Source organism: Excalfactoria chinensis, chromosome Z (genome assembly GCF_039878825.1).
Source record: "Excalfactoria chinensis isolate bCotChi1 chromosome Z, bCotChi1.hap2, whole genome shotgun sequence".
Classification (NCBI taxonomy): domain Eukaryota; kingdom Metazoa; phylum Chordata; class Aves; order Galliformes; family Phasianidae; genus Excalfactoria; species Excalfactoria chinensis.
The window spans coordinates 11,136,424-11,153,092 of record NC_092857.1 but is presented as its reverse complement, the minus strand read 5'-3'; the positions used below and the strand labels follow the sequence as shown (position 1 = coordinate 11,153,092).

The window sequence follows — 16,669 nt, the reverse complement described above, 5'->3', positions numbered from 1 at the left end:
TTTTTGTAATTGAGTTGGAAAATACACATGCAAATATTCCCTGTTCAAATTCATAGATTCATTTATTCTCCCATTATTGCTTCTTTACAAGCTCTAGACTTATAAAACCATTTTTTTATAATAAACAGCTAAATAATTAAAAAGTAGCCGAAATGCCTCATGGATACATTATTCCATTAAAATGTTAGTCTTATGTTCTATTTCAGAAGAATTCCTATACCCAGAAACTAATCTTTTGGGTTCTGTTTTCACAGGAGGCGATTCACGAACGTTTGCTTGGATGCTGTTAGCTGTTACCTGGTTGAACTTCAGTCCATGAGCCCAACACTAACAGTGCAGACCACCATTGGGAATTTTAAATCGCTGCAGGCTAAGTTAGAACGGCTCCACTGATTGACTAGTACAAAAAAATCACACAGATAAAATGTACGGTGAAATGAAACTCCAGGTGTCCGCACTGAATCTCTGGAAGAACAAATGCTCATTGAATTTAGAAGAGAGTTGCATCTCCTGCCAATTATTGATTATGTGGTCTGCCTGTTAATCTGAACGTATCCACAAATTGTAGAGTGCGAATGTGGAAAATAGTTTCTTTTGCTACTACCACATTTTCTAATTACAGAAAAGCTCATTTTTTATACTATTGAAATAAAGTGCATTGTATGTTTTTTTCCCATGAAAATTAAAAATATTTGGAAAATATTTTCTTTTTTCTTTGTTTAATATAAGGTATTGGAGAAAAGTGAGTTATCCTCTACAGCTGTTTTACGAGTACTAAAACAAATGACAACAGAAAAAGGCAAGAATATGATAAAGGCGTATGCTGGTTGTAAACACGGTCAGGTCAAGGACGAACATAACGATCTGGGCATTACTGGCCAGTCTTTCAATAAAAAAGATGCTCATTGCTTCATTACTGTCTCTGTCACCTGTAAATAATACATTTGGGTTAAAAGTGCAGAAATTAGCAACTTAATTCACACTGAAAGATCCTGTCACACTATTTTCTCTATCCTGTTTTAATAAACATGTTTTATCTGTTTAAAAAAGAAAAAATAAAAATTACTTATACTTTCAGTATGTACAGACGAGCACCAAGTTGGATACGTTCCTTAAAATGAGCAACATCTGTGCCTTATCTTGCCTTCATGTTTCCTAACCTTTAAAATTTCACTCTACAAATAAACATATGTTTTTATCCCTGTTTTGTTGCCATCAGTTGTATACATATCTGGTAACATAAAACACTGTGCACAATTTATGTATGCTATGCACAATAAATCACCAGTTTTTGTGGGTAGTTTTTGCAAATAACTTTTTTTTTTTTTTAATGTAAATTGGAGTTCAGGAAGAAGCAGATGCATTTGTGCATGCATGCAGAGTAGGTAGTGGTGGGTTTTGTTTTTGTTTGTTTGGGGTTTTTTTGTGTGTGCTTTTTTGGTGGGGGGGGGGTGGGGGGAGGGTCGTTTGGTTTTCCCCCACAGAATGAGTAATCGATACAGATACCAGAAGTGTTTAAAAATAGGGGAAAAATAAATAAAAGAGCTGTGATTGAAGACATTTTCCCACATGAAAGTCAACTGTTGATGCCCTGTACTACCAGCTGTAACAACTCCCGAGCACCTCCCCGGCCTGCCTCACACTCACACCCCGCGCCCTGCTGTGGAACACAAGCGAGCGGCGGCGGGTTGGACCGGCGCTCTCGCGATGACGAGATCTTCCGTCACGGAGGAGGCGACCGCGGGGAAGGGGGGCCGCGCCTGCGCACTGCGCTGTGCCCGCGCCGGCCGTTGGCCCGGCAGCCGTCGGGTGTGTGTGTTGTAGTATGATGGTTACGTAGAGGTGCTGTGAGGATGGAGATCAAGCTAGATGTTCTCGTGTCTACCTCTATCAAACAAAGAAAACCGTGGACTCGCATCACCTGGATTGGGCAGGTGAGTGCAAAGAAGTTTAACGTTCTTTAAAGAGCAGATATCTTCGCATTTCTGTAGTGTATGATTTCGGTTTCATTAGCTAAACTGTCTAAGGCCCACTCTGACTGAAAGCAGGGGCAAAAATCTGGCTTTAAACATGACAGGATGAGGGGATGAGTGTCTGTTCCTGCGTCTGTTGGCATGTGGTTTAGTTGAGAGGCTTTGAAGAGCTTTTTAGTAACGATTGTAAGTTCTGTTTCATAATTTAAAGTCTGTCAAAATGAAATAGGCTGATACTACGTATCATCTTTGACTCATAGTATATCCCAAGTTGGAAGGAATGTATAAGAATCATTCTGTTGTACTGTAAAGCAGATATGCCAAAGAATGAAGTTAATACCATAATCGCAGCTGTAACATAGTTTCTTCTCCCTTTTCGGTATTTTTTCTAACTCTTTTATATATTTCTTTAGTGTTTCACTGATGTAGTAGAAATTATTTTAAAATGCTCTTTTCTTTTGACAGGAAAAAGAGGCCGTTTTTCTTCTAGATGATAAACATATAAATGAAATTAATCTTGCATCAGGGAAGACAAAGAAGAAAATTCCCCAGCTACAATCATTGTTAAAAAATGTAGTTGTCTTAACAACATCAATAAATGGTTAAGTATACAATTTCATGTGTTATAAACCCAAGCTATTCTTTATGTATGTTTAACAGTTTAGAAAGGTAAAATACATGAGATATATTCCAGTTCACTTACAGCTTTAAAACTGTGGCTACAATGGAAAGGAAGTAATTTTAAGTACTTCATAATAATGTGCTTCAAAATATCTCTCCCCTGATGAACACAGGCGCTTGGCTGGCAGGATTACTTACAACAGGAGAGTTATTTCTTTGGAATAAAGACCAGGACTGCTTAAAAATAATACCAGCAATTGAAGAGTCTAGGAAGATAACTGCAGCAGCACAAGGTAAGTGTTTTGGAAACTGAAGTAGATGTAAAAGTCTCTTTGTTATCAACTGTTCTTGCACGAGTTAGAAGTCATATTCTAGTATTGTTTTGCATTGTTGTCACTTGTCTGCAAGCTAAGCTTTGACAAATGTCTTTATTGTTAACTAAATAATGCAGATTTCTAAATGCAAAATATATATACATATAAACTGCAATCCATTTTTAAGTGCAGGAAATATTTTGTTTCTAGTGGTTATCATTTGTAGAAAAACATTCCTTAATTAGATTATAAATACCTTGTGGAAGACTTACATCTGATTTAACTGCAATATGCTTCATTTTAGATTTACTTTCTAGGTAGGATTTTCTGATAAACAGTAATTAGGGTGAATATTACAAAGGCATATATCTGCAAATTCAGTCCTAAGTTGCATATTGTCAAAATATCATCTTACCGAATAATCTCACTGACATCAGGTTAAAAAATGAAGCATTGGTGAAGCAGTCTATCATTTTGGGAAATGCATGCACTTAGGAGATGAAGGTAATAAAAAAGCAGAGCTTTTAAGCATTTATTAGTAGTTTTCATGATAGTGGTATTTCAAGAAAGACCGCTTCAGAAATCGGCTCTGGTGGTTGAGTCTCCTGGGGAAGATAACACAAAATCCATAAGAATGGGCATCCCCTCTGACTTTCCTGCTGCCCAAAGTCTAGTACTAATGACGGGGTTGGAAATCAAAGATACTTCAGGAAGCAGCTTGAATTTGTTGTTGTAGAGGTGAAAGTCATTTCCTGTTCTTTTCATTTTTTTTTATTTTTTAAGTCTAAATCCAGCAGAAGAGCAAAAATAATTCTGGTGCTTACTGTTTTTTCTAGAGTGTTTGATGAGATTGTATTTGTATGTGTCTGGAGATGGCAGAAGGGTGCTCTTAACTACTCCTACAGCCTGTGTCTTTTTGTGGGAGAGCACAGAGTATGAAAACACACTCTCTTACAAAGACTCTTCTGGGCGGTGGACTCAAATTTTGCCCAGTGAATCAGTCACGTTGCCATCTACTGAAGAAAAAGAAATTGGAGTTCATGCTGCTTTCATACAAAATGAGGTAAAAATAAACAACAACAACAACCAAGCCCTAAAGCATGGAAATTCAACTTTTCAGCTTGCCTGGGCCACAGTGATTGAACAGAAATAGGTTTGGTCTGCATACACAGTGCTGCTCTGAAAGTAATGCCTCCTATTTATTTCCATGGAAATTATGTCTGATGTGAAGAGTGCAATAACACTATTTGATAAAGCAAAATCTCAGCTACTAAGCTCTATTTTTCAGTGTAGTCAATACCATTAACTATGTATTTTCATCAGCAATGAATAGGAGCCTACATGCTGTGCTAGTAAAAATCTGTGCCAGCAATGGGGACCCACTGTTGCTGTAACCACTGCTGAAGTGCACCACGCACTGCCTCACTGTGCTCACATCTACTGATTGATCTTCATAAATGTTCATTAGTGTCAATGAATGTCATTAGGTGCTATTTTTTTCTGCACGGAAGAATTCAATTCCACACCTTTTCTTCGTCCACACTCCTGTGTCAGGCTGCACCTCTGCTGCCATCTGTCACACGGTAACCACATGCAGCAGAATATTGGTGTGAAGATTTAGCCTGCACCACCAACATCTGCTTCTGATGCCATGGTCCAATGTAATAAAATGGCAGGCATTACATTTTGTGCAGCTCTCGTAAAATATATTGAGTATATAACAATATATACATATATATATGACCGTGTTCAGCTAATGACCCAAAATGCACACAGCTCTTTGCTGTGAGTTGTGCAGCACTGCCCTGCACCCTCCCCACACCTGGTTGCATCTCAGTCTGCACTTATCACGCACCCACATTTGGCTGCTGAGGGGCAGTGGGTGCACACTCAGGGCCAGGCTGGGCTGCTTAGTGAGTAAAGCTCCATGTGGGCAGGGTTGGAGCTGGATTGGATGTGGGATGGGGGGTTGATCATTCCCACCTGAAAGTAATCATCTCATCTCTTAGGTAAGTTTGAGCAGCAGAAGCTAGAGTGAGCGATGATTGGCTCTTTGTTGCATGTACGTTCCATCATTCATTTTATGTGAGATTTAATGGCAACATAAGAACAGCCTTGCTGGATCAGGTCAGAGTTATCTAGCCTGGTATTTTCTTGCCTACCTTAAATTTATGAATGACAATATTTTGTTATTTAAACTCAGTAGCTATTTCAAGTCATCGTAGAATCACTCCGGTTGGAAAAGACCTTGAAGATCATAAAGTTCAACCACAATGTAACCATACTACCCTAACAGCCCTCCACTAAATCATGGCTCAGAGCAAAATATATAATGTATTATGTGTAAGTAAATATGTAATGTCTAAGCAATCATGGCTTTGGAGTTTATTTTGTCCTTTTTTTTCTTCATAGGTACTGGGTGATTGCTGTTTGTGCTCATTCGTGTTTTACTCTGGCGAGTGTTTGGTTTTCACATTTTTGATTCTTCGTTGGCATGAAAATGGCTTTAAATATGCCAGGTACACTCAAAGTTATTTGAAGTTCACTAACGTAAGATAAAGTTTGTATTAAAATGCATCTTATGCTGAGATTTCAAAACAGCGTGTGAACACATTTATGTTGGCATACAGCTAGCTTCTGTGATCTCTTGTTTTCTGTCATGTTTTGAATCTTCTTAGGTTTTTCATTTAGAACATCTTACTGTTGATTTTCATATTCATACTCTTGAGTAGTCCTATGTTAAATACCATTTTGCTGTCTGAGGAGGTTCCTGGCTAGAATGCTAGTCTCTTAATTCAGTATGTGGATCTGTATTTATTTAAATATTCTATGCATTAGCCTAAACTCGTGATTAATAAAAATTGTTCTGCTTAAGTTTTTATAAATTCTTCTAATCTGTAAGGTTTAAGAAGGAAATCAGTGGGATTTTTTTTCTTGTACATATTCCATGTGTCTTTGACTGGTATGTTTTATTTACAGTGTATGAGTCAATCCATTCAGCATAACTGAGTTATCTCTATTTTGTTTGTTTGTTTGTTTTTAAATTCAGTTCTTTGCCATACCAGATCCACTGGGTACAGCAGACTTGTTCTCTTGTTAATTTAGAGCCTCAGTGTGTATCTATAAAGTCAAGAGGAGCTTTGCTATCTGCATTTGCAAGAGATGGACTTTTTCTTGCAGTAGCTGTTAACCAAATTGATCCTAAGGTATGAATAATGGGCAGTACTTAATAGTTCCACTTGAATGAAGTCTGGTAAAAGGAAATTAATAAGAGATTTTAGACGTAATTTTCAAGATTCATATTGGTACACATGATTATATTCATATTGATATCATTAGACATGAAATTTTGTTATTCCTCCTAACAAAAGACATATTTAATCTGAAGTCAAATCCTGATGCAGTTTTTAGTGCTAATGCTGTGTGGTATTTAGCGTGCAGGGATGGGATAACACAGTTTTAAAACAGTTATTCACCAACCAAACAGGAAAAGTTGCATTTTGAGAGTTTTAGAAAAATATGAATTAAAAAAAATAATAATTTATTATATACTCAATATGTAATCAATCTTTAACTATTTTCAAATGTAAAAGTTGGTATACAAACTAATAAATAATCTAAATGATATTAATTATTGAATTGCTGTGGCACAGTGACACGTATTTCCAGGACATCAGATATAACACATAACTTGCTAATATAAATTGCTTTTAAAACAATTACAATTTTGACGTAAACATTTACTAGCTTGTTTTTGTTTTTAACAATTATTTTCTTATTTTAGGCAACTCAAATTTTGTTCTTAAACACCCTGAATTTTTTAACTATTTCGGGTAGTGTTAAAGGTTGCAGTAGCAAGAGCAACACTGTCCCATCTAAGTTTATCAGGTGAGAAAATGATGTTGTTTCCAATTTTGTTGCGTTTTTTGCTTGCTTGTTTGTTTTGTTCATTTGTTTCTTTGAGGGGGATGTTATTACTTATATTTGTTTGTTTTAATAAAGTTAACTTAAGATTTGATACAGAGATTTGACAGAAAAAAATATTTTTCCTGCCCTATCTAGGTCTTACTGGGTTGGTGACATGAGTTGGACTCCTGATAGCCTTTTCTTGGCTTGCATGTTAAAACGTGGGTCTTTGATTTTGTTGACTGGTATGGGTGAATTGCTGACCTTGATTACTTCTGGCTGCTCTGTAGAATTTGGGCCAGCAGAGTTTATTCCAATTCATCCACTAATAACATACAGGTAAAAGGATTTGAAAATATATAGATATCTTTGTCTGATTATCACATCTTACTTTCCAACATCCTTATTGCAAATTTTAACTTCATCTTTCAAGTTCAATCTTTCACTTTTTATGTCTCCTTTCAATGTCTGTTTCTCATTCATAGTTCTCTTCTATTTCTTGTAATGGGTTTGTCGTGATGAAAAATTGGCATTCTGATAATGTGAGTATACCTTATTTGACTTGTTTTATTTCAATTGTTTGAATCTGATAGTAATTAAAAATAGCATGTGTTTGTGTTATGTGAAGAAACTAAACTTATACCAGTACTAAAAGTGTACATTTATTTTAATCCAGTGATATTTCTCTATTCATATTTAATTTTACTTACAAAACTTTGCCATGTTTCCATCTTAGATCTTGTGAGTAACATGTGCATGATCAAAAACAAATATGATTAAAAAGTGTTAGAAGTTCTCTAAATTTTGAGATTCAGCTGCTGGTTGTATAGGAGGATATAAGGATCTTTGGTAACCTTAAAAAATAGAGGCTGCAAAAAAGTAACACAGTCTGTTTACCTGGAGGAAACAAAACAGAATCTAAACATTACTGCATTGAAAATGTGTGTTAATAAATAGCAATTATATGTTAATGATACATTATTACATTGATGTATTACTTTGCACTTTTCGCTTCCGTTATTTCTGAAAGTCCTATAGCATATAATGTTGTATCTCATGAACACATTCAAAAGCATTATATAATGCCTTCTTAAACAATCTGGTTGAGAATTCACTTACTAAAATGTATTAAAATACCTTAATTATGTGTATGTATTGAATGTATGAAGGTACTTCAAGATTCAAATCTTGAGGGTTTTTTATTTTTCATACGCAACTACTAGAAATTAAATAGGATTTTATTTTCAAGCACTTGTCATACACAAAGACTTAAAAAAGAGGATGTGATAACACAGGTTTAAAGTCAAATTGGGATAAAAATATTTAATACTTAAACAGCTTTCAGTATTTCCATATTACTTAGTAAATTTAAAGAGCTGAGTGGTGCAGTTCACATGCTGGAGGGCAGGGTTCCCATCCAGATGGAAGGCCTCTGAGAGAGAGATAGGCCCATGAGAACCTTGTGAGGTTCAGGAAGGCCAAGTGCGAGGTCCTGCACCTGGGTCATGGGAATCCTAATCAGATACAGATTGGGCAGAGAATGGCTTGAGAGCAACCCTTAGGAGAAGGATTTGGGAGTGTTGATGAAAGACTCAGCATGAGTCAGCAGTGTGCACCAGCAGCCCAGAAGGCCAACTGTATCCTGGGTTGCATCAAGAGAAGCACAACCAGCAGATAGGTGGAGGTGATTTTGCCCCTCTGCTTTCTTGTGTGAGACTCCAGCTGGTGTACTGTGTCCAGTTCTGGGGCCCCCAGCAGAAGAAGGGCATGGAGCTGAGAATGTGAGCTTATTTCTTCTGTATTCTATTAATGATTATCACGTGATTTTTGCATCTTATATTACAATGTATTTTTATTTTAGACAGCACAACACTTTGTGTCAAGACTCTAGTCAGACACTAGGATCATCAGCTTCTGAAAGTGATCTTATGAGACAGAGATTTTCTGTTGCTTCTCACTCAAGATTACCCTACCTCATTGTCTCTGATGGATTCATGATAACAGTGCTAAGATTTCATAACAACGTTTCACCAGTGGGATTTTTAAGATCGCTTTTGCTTGATTCAACACAGCGGCTTGAAAATATCCGTAGGAATCTGATGAACTCCCAGGTAGAGAGTTTTTCACGTGTATTGTTAAGTAACATGAAATTTCATATATATGAAAATGCAGCTTTCCAAACAGTGTATCTCAGTTTATTGTGAAATTAATATAAATTCTTTGGGGGAGAAAGTCATTTCAAGAATAGAGTTGATCTGGAAAACACTGGGAATGTAGTTTTGTCTGAAACTGTATTCCTATGAAGCCTGATTAGTATTTCAGTGGAATGTAAGGAGCACAGTCTGAATTGTCACAACATATACTCTTTCTAGATCCTGTGAAAAATTTTGTGGAATTTCTTTGTCAGTAGAATTGGTTCAAAATGTTGGCAGGTAGTGTTCTACTCTGACTACTTGTCTTCTCAGAATGATGCATAAATGATTCTGTATAACCTCTCTGTCCCTAGATTGCTGCTGTTTTAGAGCAATCAGCAGCTGACAAATTGGTACGATCTGAATTTATTTTGAGTGTTATTAACTAAGACTTGCTAAAATATTTAGGCTTATTTTATATCACTTCTTAGTGGAGCTAAGTCTGGGAAAACAGAAACCATTGAAATAAAATGTTCTGCAATTATTGCCAATCATCTAACTCTCTGAGATAGTACATATTGAGAAATCTTGTGTTTGCTGTTGAAATACCATGCATCTTCAAATGGCTATCGATTCATATTTTTATTATTTTTTTTTTTGGAGAAGAGTATTGGTATTCACTTATGAGCCAGAAAAGTGGGCAGGAATTTGAAAATGTAGAGAGGTGTTGCTTTAAGATGCAGGAACACAAACACTGTCAAACAAGTGGTCATTTGAGGGATCAGGAAAGCAGATTCTTTCAGTGTAAGAAGTTACCAGATGCTGAGAAAAATGCAGAATTCCAAGACATGTTGAAGTGTTAGCTTGTTTTTCTGTAAATATGTATACCTCCCCTCCCTGTTCTCCCTTTCTGTCTGCATCTTTAAGACTGAAGCTTCTTAAATGAGATCAGTTTCCTTTTCTTTATTTCGTAACTATCTGATTTGATTTAGAGACAAATAATGTTTTGCATTATTATTTCTTTTAGTCTAAAGGGAGACATCTGTGTTTACGATCCCTGTTGTCTTTAAAGGACAGCCTTCTCAAACACACGCAAAACCATACCTCCCCCTTTTTCAATGTTCCAAAATTTCTGGAAGAGGACACAACAGAAATGAATCAGAAAACCACAGACTTACTGGTATGTAATCATGTTTTTCCTTTTCTAATTCTGCAAATGATTTACTAATGATATTCTAACTGTCAGTGTGTTGGTTTTTTTTACCCAAAATAACAGTTTTTGTACAGTGTTTTGCTCTAAGTAGGTAAAAAAATAAGCTCTCATTTTCTGTTTAAGTGCAAGGAATGTGATTTTTTCACTTTATTTTTTTCCAGGGATGATCTTAAAACTTTCTGAACAAAGCATGCTTTTGTTGAATGATGTATTTTATAGTCATATGGAAAAAATTCTACCTCTAATTCTAGGCTAAATAAAAACAAATTTTCACTTTCATGTTTAAAAACAATTGATGTCCTTATGCTGTGACTTTCTTTTTTTAGTTTGGTAATAATTATCTGCATAACTGTTCCTGATAAGATTTTTTAGGAGAGCTCTAGTGAAATAGCAAGTGGATTAGATGTGTTAGCAATTGAACAAGTTACAAATAAAACTTTTATTTGTGAAACTCACTAAGTGGTGATTCTTTGCAGACTCTGCTCTGGTAGCAGACTTGAATTAAACTGGTTTTCATGATTTATTTATTTTTTTTTCTTCCCTGGTTTAGGATTATGAAAATGAATCTGATGATGAAAAACTGTTTCCCAATAGCTCTGCTAGCTTCTTTAGCCAAAGAGTCCTTTCTTCTGTTGGTAAAGCTGATCAAGGCCACATAGAATTCGCATCAATGTTTGATACTATTCATGCTGAAGACAATACTGAAGAGAAAGACAAGTTATCAGTGGAGCTGAACTCTGTTCAGAGAAGTCTTCTTACTGCATGGCAGATAGGGATTTCAAAAAATATTGAAGAAAGAGATACTTTCCTGAATTACACAGTAAGCTGCATTTCCCATTTTTTCAACATTCTTCAGTTTGTAGAATGTTCTTTGCTACACCAGGATGCATTTTTAAATAAATCTGTGAAGAATTCCCACTGGATTAATTGTGTTTTAAGATACTTTCAACTGTGTTTAAGTGTCTTGCACTGGCATTCAAGAGCTGGTATGACTGGGCATGTGGCAAAGCTGACATTACAAACACTGAAAATTATGCTTGTTCAGAAGCAAGATCAGTTGTTCTCAAAAAATCTTTTGGCATCCTTCTGTCTTTTGAAGATGGTTTCTCATACTCTAAGTAGCACTTGCATACCACAATATGAGAACTTGTTTTTATCTCCTGGTGTTAATAGTCTCGTGGAACTTGATTCATTCATTGTACCTATATTGCTATTTCTGGATGAGAATGCAACTCAGGAATTCAGCTCACTGAAATCTCTGCTTAGAAAGCCTCCTCAAGCACTGAACTGTGATGAAAAAACAGAAAAAAGGTATGAATAAACTTTGCATGAAAAAGATGTTAAGACAACTGTATTTTTCAGTTATATTGTAATTACAATGTTCTTTTGTTTCTTCTGTGTTATGCTCTGTGAAAAAGCATGATAATAGAATGGCCTGGGTTGAAAAGGACCTCAAAAATCATCTCATTTCAACCCTTCTGCCATGTAGAAGGTTGCCAACCACCAGACCAGGCTGCCCAGAGCCACACCCAGCCTGGCCTTGATTGCCCCCAGGAGTGGGGCATCCATTACCCCTCCAGGCAACCTGTTCCAATGCATCACCACCCTCTGTGTGGAAAAACTTCCTTCTAATATCTAACCTGAACTATCCCTGTCTCAGTTTTAAATCATTCCCCCTTGTCCTATCACTATCCACCCTCATAAACAGTAATTCCCCCTATTTATGGGCTCCCTTTAAGTGCTGGAAGACCACAATGAGGTCTCCCTGGAGACTTCTCTTGTCCAGGCTCAACAAGCCCAGTTCCCTCAACCTTTCTTCACAGGAGAGGTGCTCCAGCCCTCTGTTCGTCTTAGTGACCCTCCTCTGGAGTTGTTCCAAGAGCTCTGTATCTTTCTTGTGCTTGGGGTGTAATCTTTAAAGGCATGCAGATGATGACTCAGACCTATGTTTGAATATGATTTAGTTACAGTAATTTATTACTGTTAATCAGTTCAGGGATAAATTGTGAGGTAACAGCTCAAAGCAAGTTTCATAATTTAAGGTATTTTTCCTGTCTTTTACCTGCAGTCCCCTCCCTCCCTCCCTCCCTCCCAAGCAGAAGTTCTGAACTCAGTGAAACCAAAAGGCTGCTCGTTTGTAATTTATAGTTTTAGTTAGCAAACTTTCTACTTGATTATAGAAATAGTACAAATGTTCTGGAACATTCCACTGTTTGGAAAATACATCAGTATTGTATGAAATAACGGTATGGAATTGCCCCTGATCAGTTTTAGGACAACTCAAGAAATGTTGTAGTCACAAGCCAGTAACAATAAAAATTTTATCTTACCCCATTCCAAAGATAAGAGCTTGCTGGAAAACTCCTAGAAGGAAGTGATCTCCAAGATGTTTCCCTCTTAGCCACTAGCCCTTAAATGAGTGTAGAGAGGGGTAGACCCTGGTTGAATTGCTTGCACCTGTGCTCCCCAGCTGGCCTCTCTTTACCAGGTGCTCAATCATTGGTTCTGGTCCTAGCCTAACAGTTTCCAGGCAGTATTGTTATTGTCTGACATCTAATTAATTAAAGCATGTTAATCACTTGAGTAGACTGTTCATTTCCAAACGAGATGCACTGTATCATGCATTTCATCTTCCTGTAGTGGAAAGTACTTATTTACTAAGCTTAAAATATGAAATTAAGCCGACTGTAAATTTGATAGGCCACTTTCGATTGTCTGTGCACAGTAATCCATGTTTTTGGTTAATTGTATTGCAAGTACAGAGTAGTGTATCAAAATAGCCCTCTCTGTGTCAGTAAATATTGGAAGCAGAAGTGCAAGAGAGCAAACTGTAGATGTATGATTGAGTGTAATCTTTCTCAGGTCCATAGGAATGCATATCTACTGTTGTTGATAGGCTTATTATGTATCTGAACTGGTACATTTGGTAGTACTCTGCTGGGGTGTAGGGAATTGATAGCCCTAAACACAAGCTCTGCAGGCAGCTGTTCTGACCTTGCTTTTTTTGTTATTCTTGCATTGTATATTTCACTGATCTTTATAAAAGTACTGAGGTTCTGTTTAGATGTATATCCCTGTTATTTCATGTCCCTGTTATTTCATGTCCCTGTTATTTCATGTCCCTGTTATTTCATGTCCCTGTTATTTCATGTCCCTGTTATATAAACAGGCAGGGAATCACTTTGAAGTTAGTGCATTTGTGCTTGGATGTTACTAATACTTCTGAGTTTGCAAAGACAAATCAATGCTTATTGGTCAGAAGGCAAAATGCAGGGCAAAAATGTTTCTTTTTTCCTCTGGTAGTCAAAAAAACAGGTGTGGGGCTTTTTTTTGTTTGTTTTTGTTTTTTGGTTATTTTTTATATATAATGCAAAGGATTTAAAACAAACAAAAAAAAAAGTTCCAGTTTTTCTTGTTTCCTTTTTTTTTTTTTTTTTCTTTCTATGTTTTGCTTCTTGAGCTACAGGTTGATTGTCCTATGGCGGTTTCTGTATAAAAGAGTGGTTTGCTACTGGATCCTGCTGAACAAAAAAGTGTACAAGAGTACAGAAGAAGAGACCATTGTCTCATTGCTCTTGAGCCACGTACAAGCAACTCTTCAGTCTTCAGGAGTGATATTAGAACAACACTACAAGATTAATTCTATAACTGGTTAGTACTTTGGAAAGAACTACAACAGTTAGTAGCTGAACAGTTAACTATACACTAAAAAATTCGGTCCAAGCAAAAACAGTCAGTGAATACCAGACTGAAAAATGTTAGCAGTTGAACTTCTCTTAAAATTCTGATCAGAACTCTCTTTAAATATACTTCACGTACCAATACACTTGTAGAATATATTATAAGCTATAGAGCTTGCTCAGCTGAAGTTAAAACAAAACAAAAAAACAACTAACATTTTGCTTTGAAGCATATCATAGTGAATCTAAAAGCAAGGTCTGGTTTGTAGTATCTTCTTCTGAGGTGGATGAGCAACAGGATGGTTATCTTAACTGGATTTCTACTTAGGAATTGTAGTCATTTTGTGTGAAGGCTGTGTACTTGAATGTGTAGTGTATGTGAATGCCATCAGCCTCTGCTGATCATACAGTTCAATGTACTGTAACATAATAGACTTAATGTATGACATTTATTTTGCTAGAAGGATGTGGTTTTAGCCAGATTTCATATGCACTAGTGTCCTCTCCTGTGCATCTTCCACGCAGTAGTAGGCTAGGCTTCCTACTTATATCTGCTACCATGTTTGTTTCTTCTCCATATATTTGGTCTCTCTCTCAGAAAATGATACTTTGACCTTTACTTTCTGTATTGCTTCATAGAACACAAAATTTTTTACAGTGGAAAAAAAAAAAAAAACAACCCGATTATACATCATAAGAAATCTGAAAACATAGAAAATGTTTTTCCCCGAGTAATAAACTACTGTGGAATTTGAAAACTGCCATTTCCAACTATGTATGCTAATTGTAATCTCATTGTGTGTAACAATGTGAAAAACCTTTTAGGAGCGATCATTACCCGAATTGATTTGTTTTCATTTAATAGCAACATAGCAATTAAGAAGGAGATGTGTGTGGAGGTGAAAGGGACATCGAAGAGTCATCTTTCCTTGGATACACTAGAATTATTTAGCAGTTACAATAAAAAATAATAAATAATTGTATTATTTTACTTTACTTAAACTTGTAATTCTGAAATGTGTGTATGTTTACAGATGTACAATGGTACCTATATAGAATTTTTATTTATTATATGTGTGATTTTTGTAGGTGAGGAGAAATTCCTTTTAGGCTCATACAGAGAATCTGTGGATGTTTGGAAAAGGTGTCTTTGTGAAATCAAGGCAAAGGGTAAGGAATGAAATCTTTTTGCTGGTGATGGGAGGGGAGAGTGTGTATTGTCACTGTATACAGTTAATCTTGATACTCTGCTGCCTTTTCTAAAAAGGGATGCAAAATAGACAAGGGATACATATTCAGTTTAAGTCAGAGTTTGAATAGGGACCAGCCAAAGGTTATGTCGAGAAAAGTCTTTGCATTTCCACACTGATAGCAGTTTTCCTATGGCTGTAGAGTATTCAGTACAGGAGCATTCTAAATATGTTCCTCTGAGCAAGTGAGTAACAATGAAAAACTGATGGACAAAGTCAACAACAGTGACCGTAAAATCAAATTTATTAGTGGTTAAGGATAAACAAGGCAAATTAAAATTTCTGATAGGAATTTAGGAGGTGTTTTGAAACTGATGTTCTAGAACTTCTTCCCAGGCGTCATAAGAATTGTTTTTCTAGTTAATTGCTGTAAAGAATATATTGTGCAGAAAGAAGTAAGGATACTGAAAGCCTTGTGGATCTCTAAGCAATCTCTTTGTGTTTTATGGTTTTATGCAGCCCTTTGTTAAAGGATAGGTTTTCTTCAGCTGTCCTGTCTTTGTCTCTTCACAATTATATACTGTATTTTTTAGTAGACTGTCAGTACTCTAGAAATGAAATCATTATGGATTATAATTAACTTAGTAGTAGGTTGTAATTTGAAGGAAGATTGTGTATCATAGAACAACTGCTCCTCATTTCTACTCCATTTGTGTAGGTATATTTCTGGAAGAGGAGGAATACTTAGTTTAAGATTTGCTGACTTTTTTTTGGGGGGGGGAGATTACTGTTTCCTTTTGTGACTGGTCCATTTTTAATTTTTTTTTTAATTTTTTATTTTTAATGTTTTAATGCAGGGGGAAAAAGAGCATATTTTCTTCAGAGTAGATATTACCTTGCTTTATTATTTTGCCACCTATATCATTATAACTTATGTGAGGCTCAAGGACTCTGTGATCATCTGGTAGGAGAGATTCTAAGGCGATCACAGCTCTCGCTGAGTCAGATGGAGAATTTTTCTGGTATGTTTATATCACATAAAACTGGTTATGCATGTTCAGACTGTTTGGATAATCTTATATTTAATTTATATACTGACACAGACATTATAATGTGTTTCTTTTTACACTGGACTAAAGCCTGATTTGTGTTTTAAGTTACTTAAAGATGTTTTACAGATTTTCAGATGTCCTTGTTGGAGTAAATAGTCAAACATCTTTCACTGCACAGTGAAAGTGAGGCCTGTTAAAATACTCCTGGATTCAAATCTGCTGAAGAAAAGACTTTGCATAAGAAAAGTAATAGGACATGATGCAATTACTTTTTGCATTGATCTGACTTTTTTTATTATTATTATTATTATATAGTATGCTGAAATAGTTGATTTAAGATTAGTCAACAATCTGAAATTGACAGTGGGATATTTTTTTTGCGGATGCTTGTATCCCTATTCTGTAAAATCATAATGTGTCATCTGACTTCCCAAATTTGAAGTTTTTGATTCAGCTCTGATCTGAACATGGGTAATAGAGGTCCATCTCTAGTCATTAGAAACCCAATATAAGTCTTTTAGTGTAACAGGTAATTTGTGAAAATATGTAGCTCTGGAGTCCTGAAAACTTATCAATAAATTAAATAAT

At 35.9% G+C, this 16,669-nt stretch overlaps 2 protein-coding genes across 2 annotated transcripts in view; both read left to right on the top strand.

Moving 5' to 3' along the window:
* NUP155 (nucleoporin 155) overlaps positions 1 to 1,308 on the top strand; it is a 30,715-nt gene extending 29,407 nt beyond the window's left edge. The window contains exon 35 of the mRNA XM_072359622.1: positions 255 to 1,308. Within this exon, the coding sequence (XP_072215723.1) occupies positions 255 to 393 (139 nt within the window). The 3' untranslated portion in view covers positions 394 to 1,308. The remainder of the gene's footprint in view (positions 1 to 254) is intronic.
* A 481-nt stretch (positions 1,309 to 1,789) lies between these two features.
* The window catches only part of CPLANE1 (ciliogenesis and planar polarity effector complex subunit 1), a 57,987-nt gene continuing 43,107 nt past the window's right edge, over positions 1,790 to 16,669 (top strand). The window contains exons 1-14 of the mRNA XM_072360284.1: positions 1,790 to 1,934; positions 2,439 to 2,574; positions 2,768 to 2,887; positions 3,745 to 3,971; positions 5,321 to 5,427; positions 5,958 to 6,114; positions 6,693 to 6,796; positions 6,971 to 7,153; positions 8,676 to 8,925; positions 9,974 to 10,126; positions 10,710 to 11,470; positions 13,626 to 13,810; positions 14,929 to 15,009; positions 15,887 to 16,051. Of these exons, the coding sequence (XP_072216385.1) occupies positions 1,854 to 1,934; positions 2,439 to 2,574; positions 2,768 to 2,887; positions 3,745 to 3,971; positions 5,321 to 5,427; positions 5,958 to 6,114; positions 6,693 to 6,796; positions 6,971 to 7,153; positions 8,676 to 8,925; positions 9,974 to 10,126; positions 10,710 to 11,470; positions 13,626 to 13,810; positions 14,929 to 15,009; positions 15,887 to 16,051 (2,710 nt within the window). The 5' untranslated portion in view covers positions 1,790 to 1,853. The remainder of the gene's footprint in view (positions 1,935 to 2,438; positions 2,575 to 2,767; positions 2,888 to 3,744; positions 3,972 to 5,320; positions 5,428 to 5,957; positions 6,115 to 6,692; positions 6,797 to 6,970; positions 7,154 to 8,675; positions 8,926 to 9,973; positions 10,127 to 10,709; positions 11,471 to 13,625; positions 13,811 to 14,928; positions 15,010 to 15,886; positions 16,052 to 16,669) is intronic.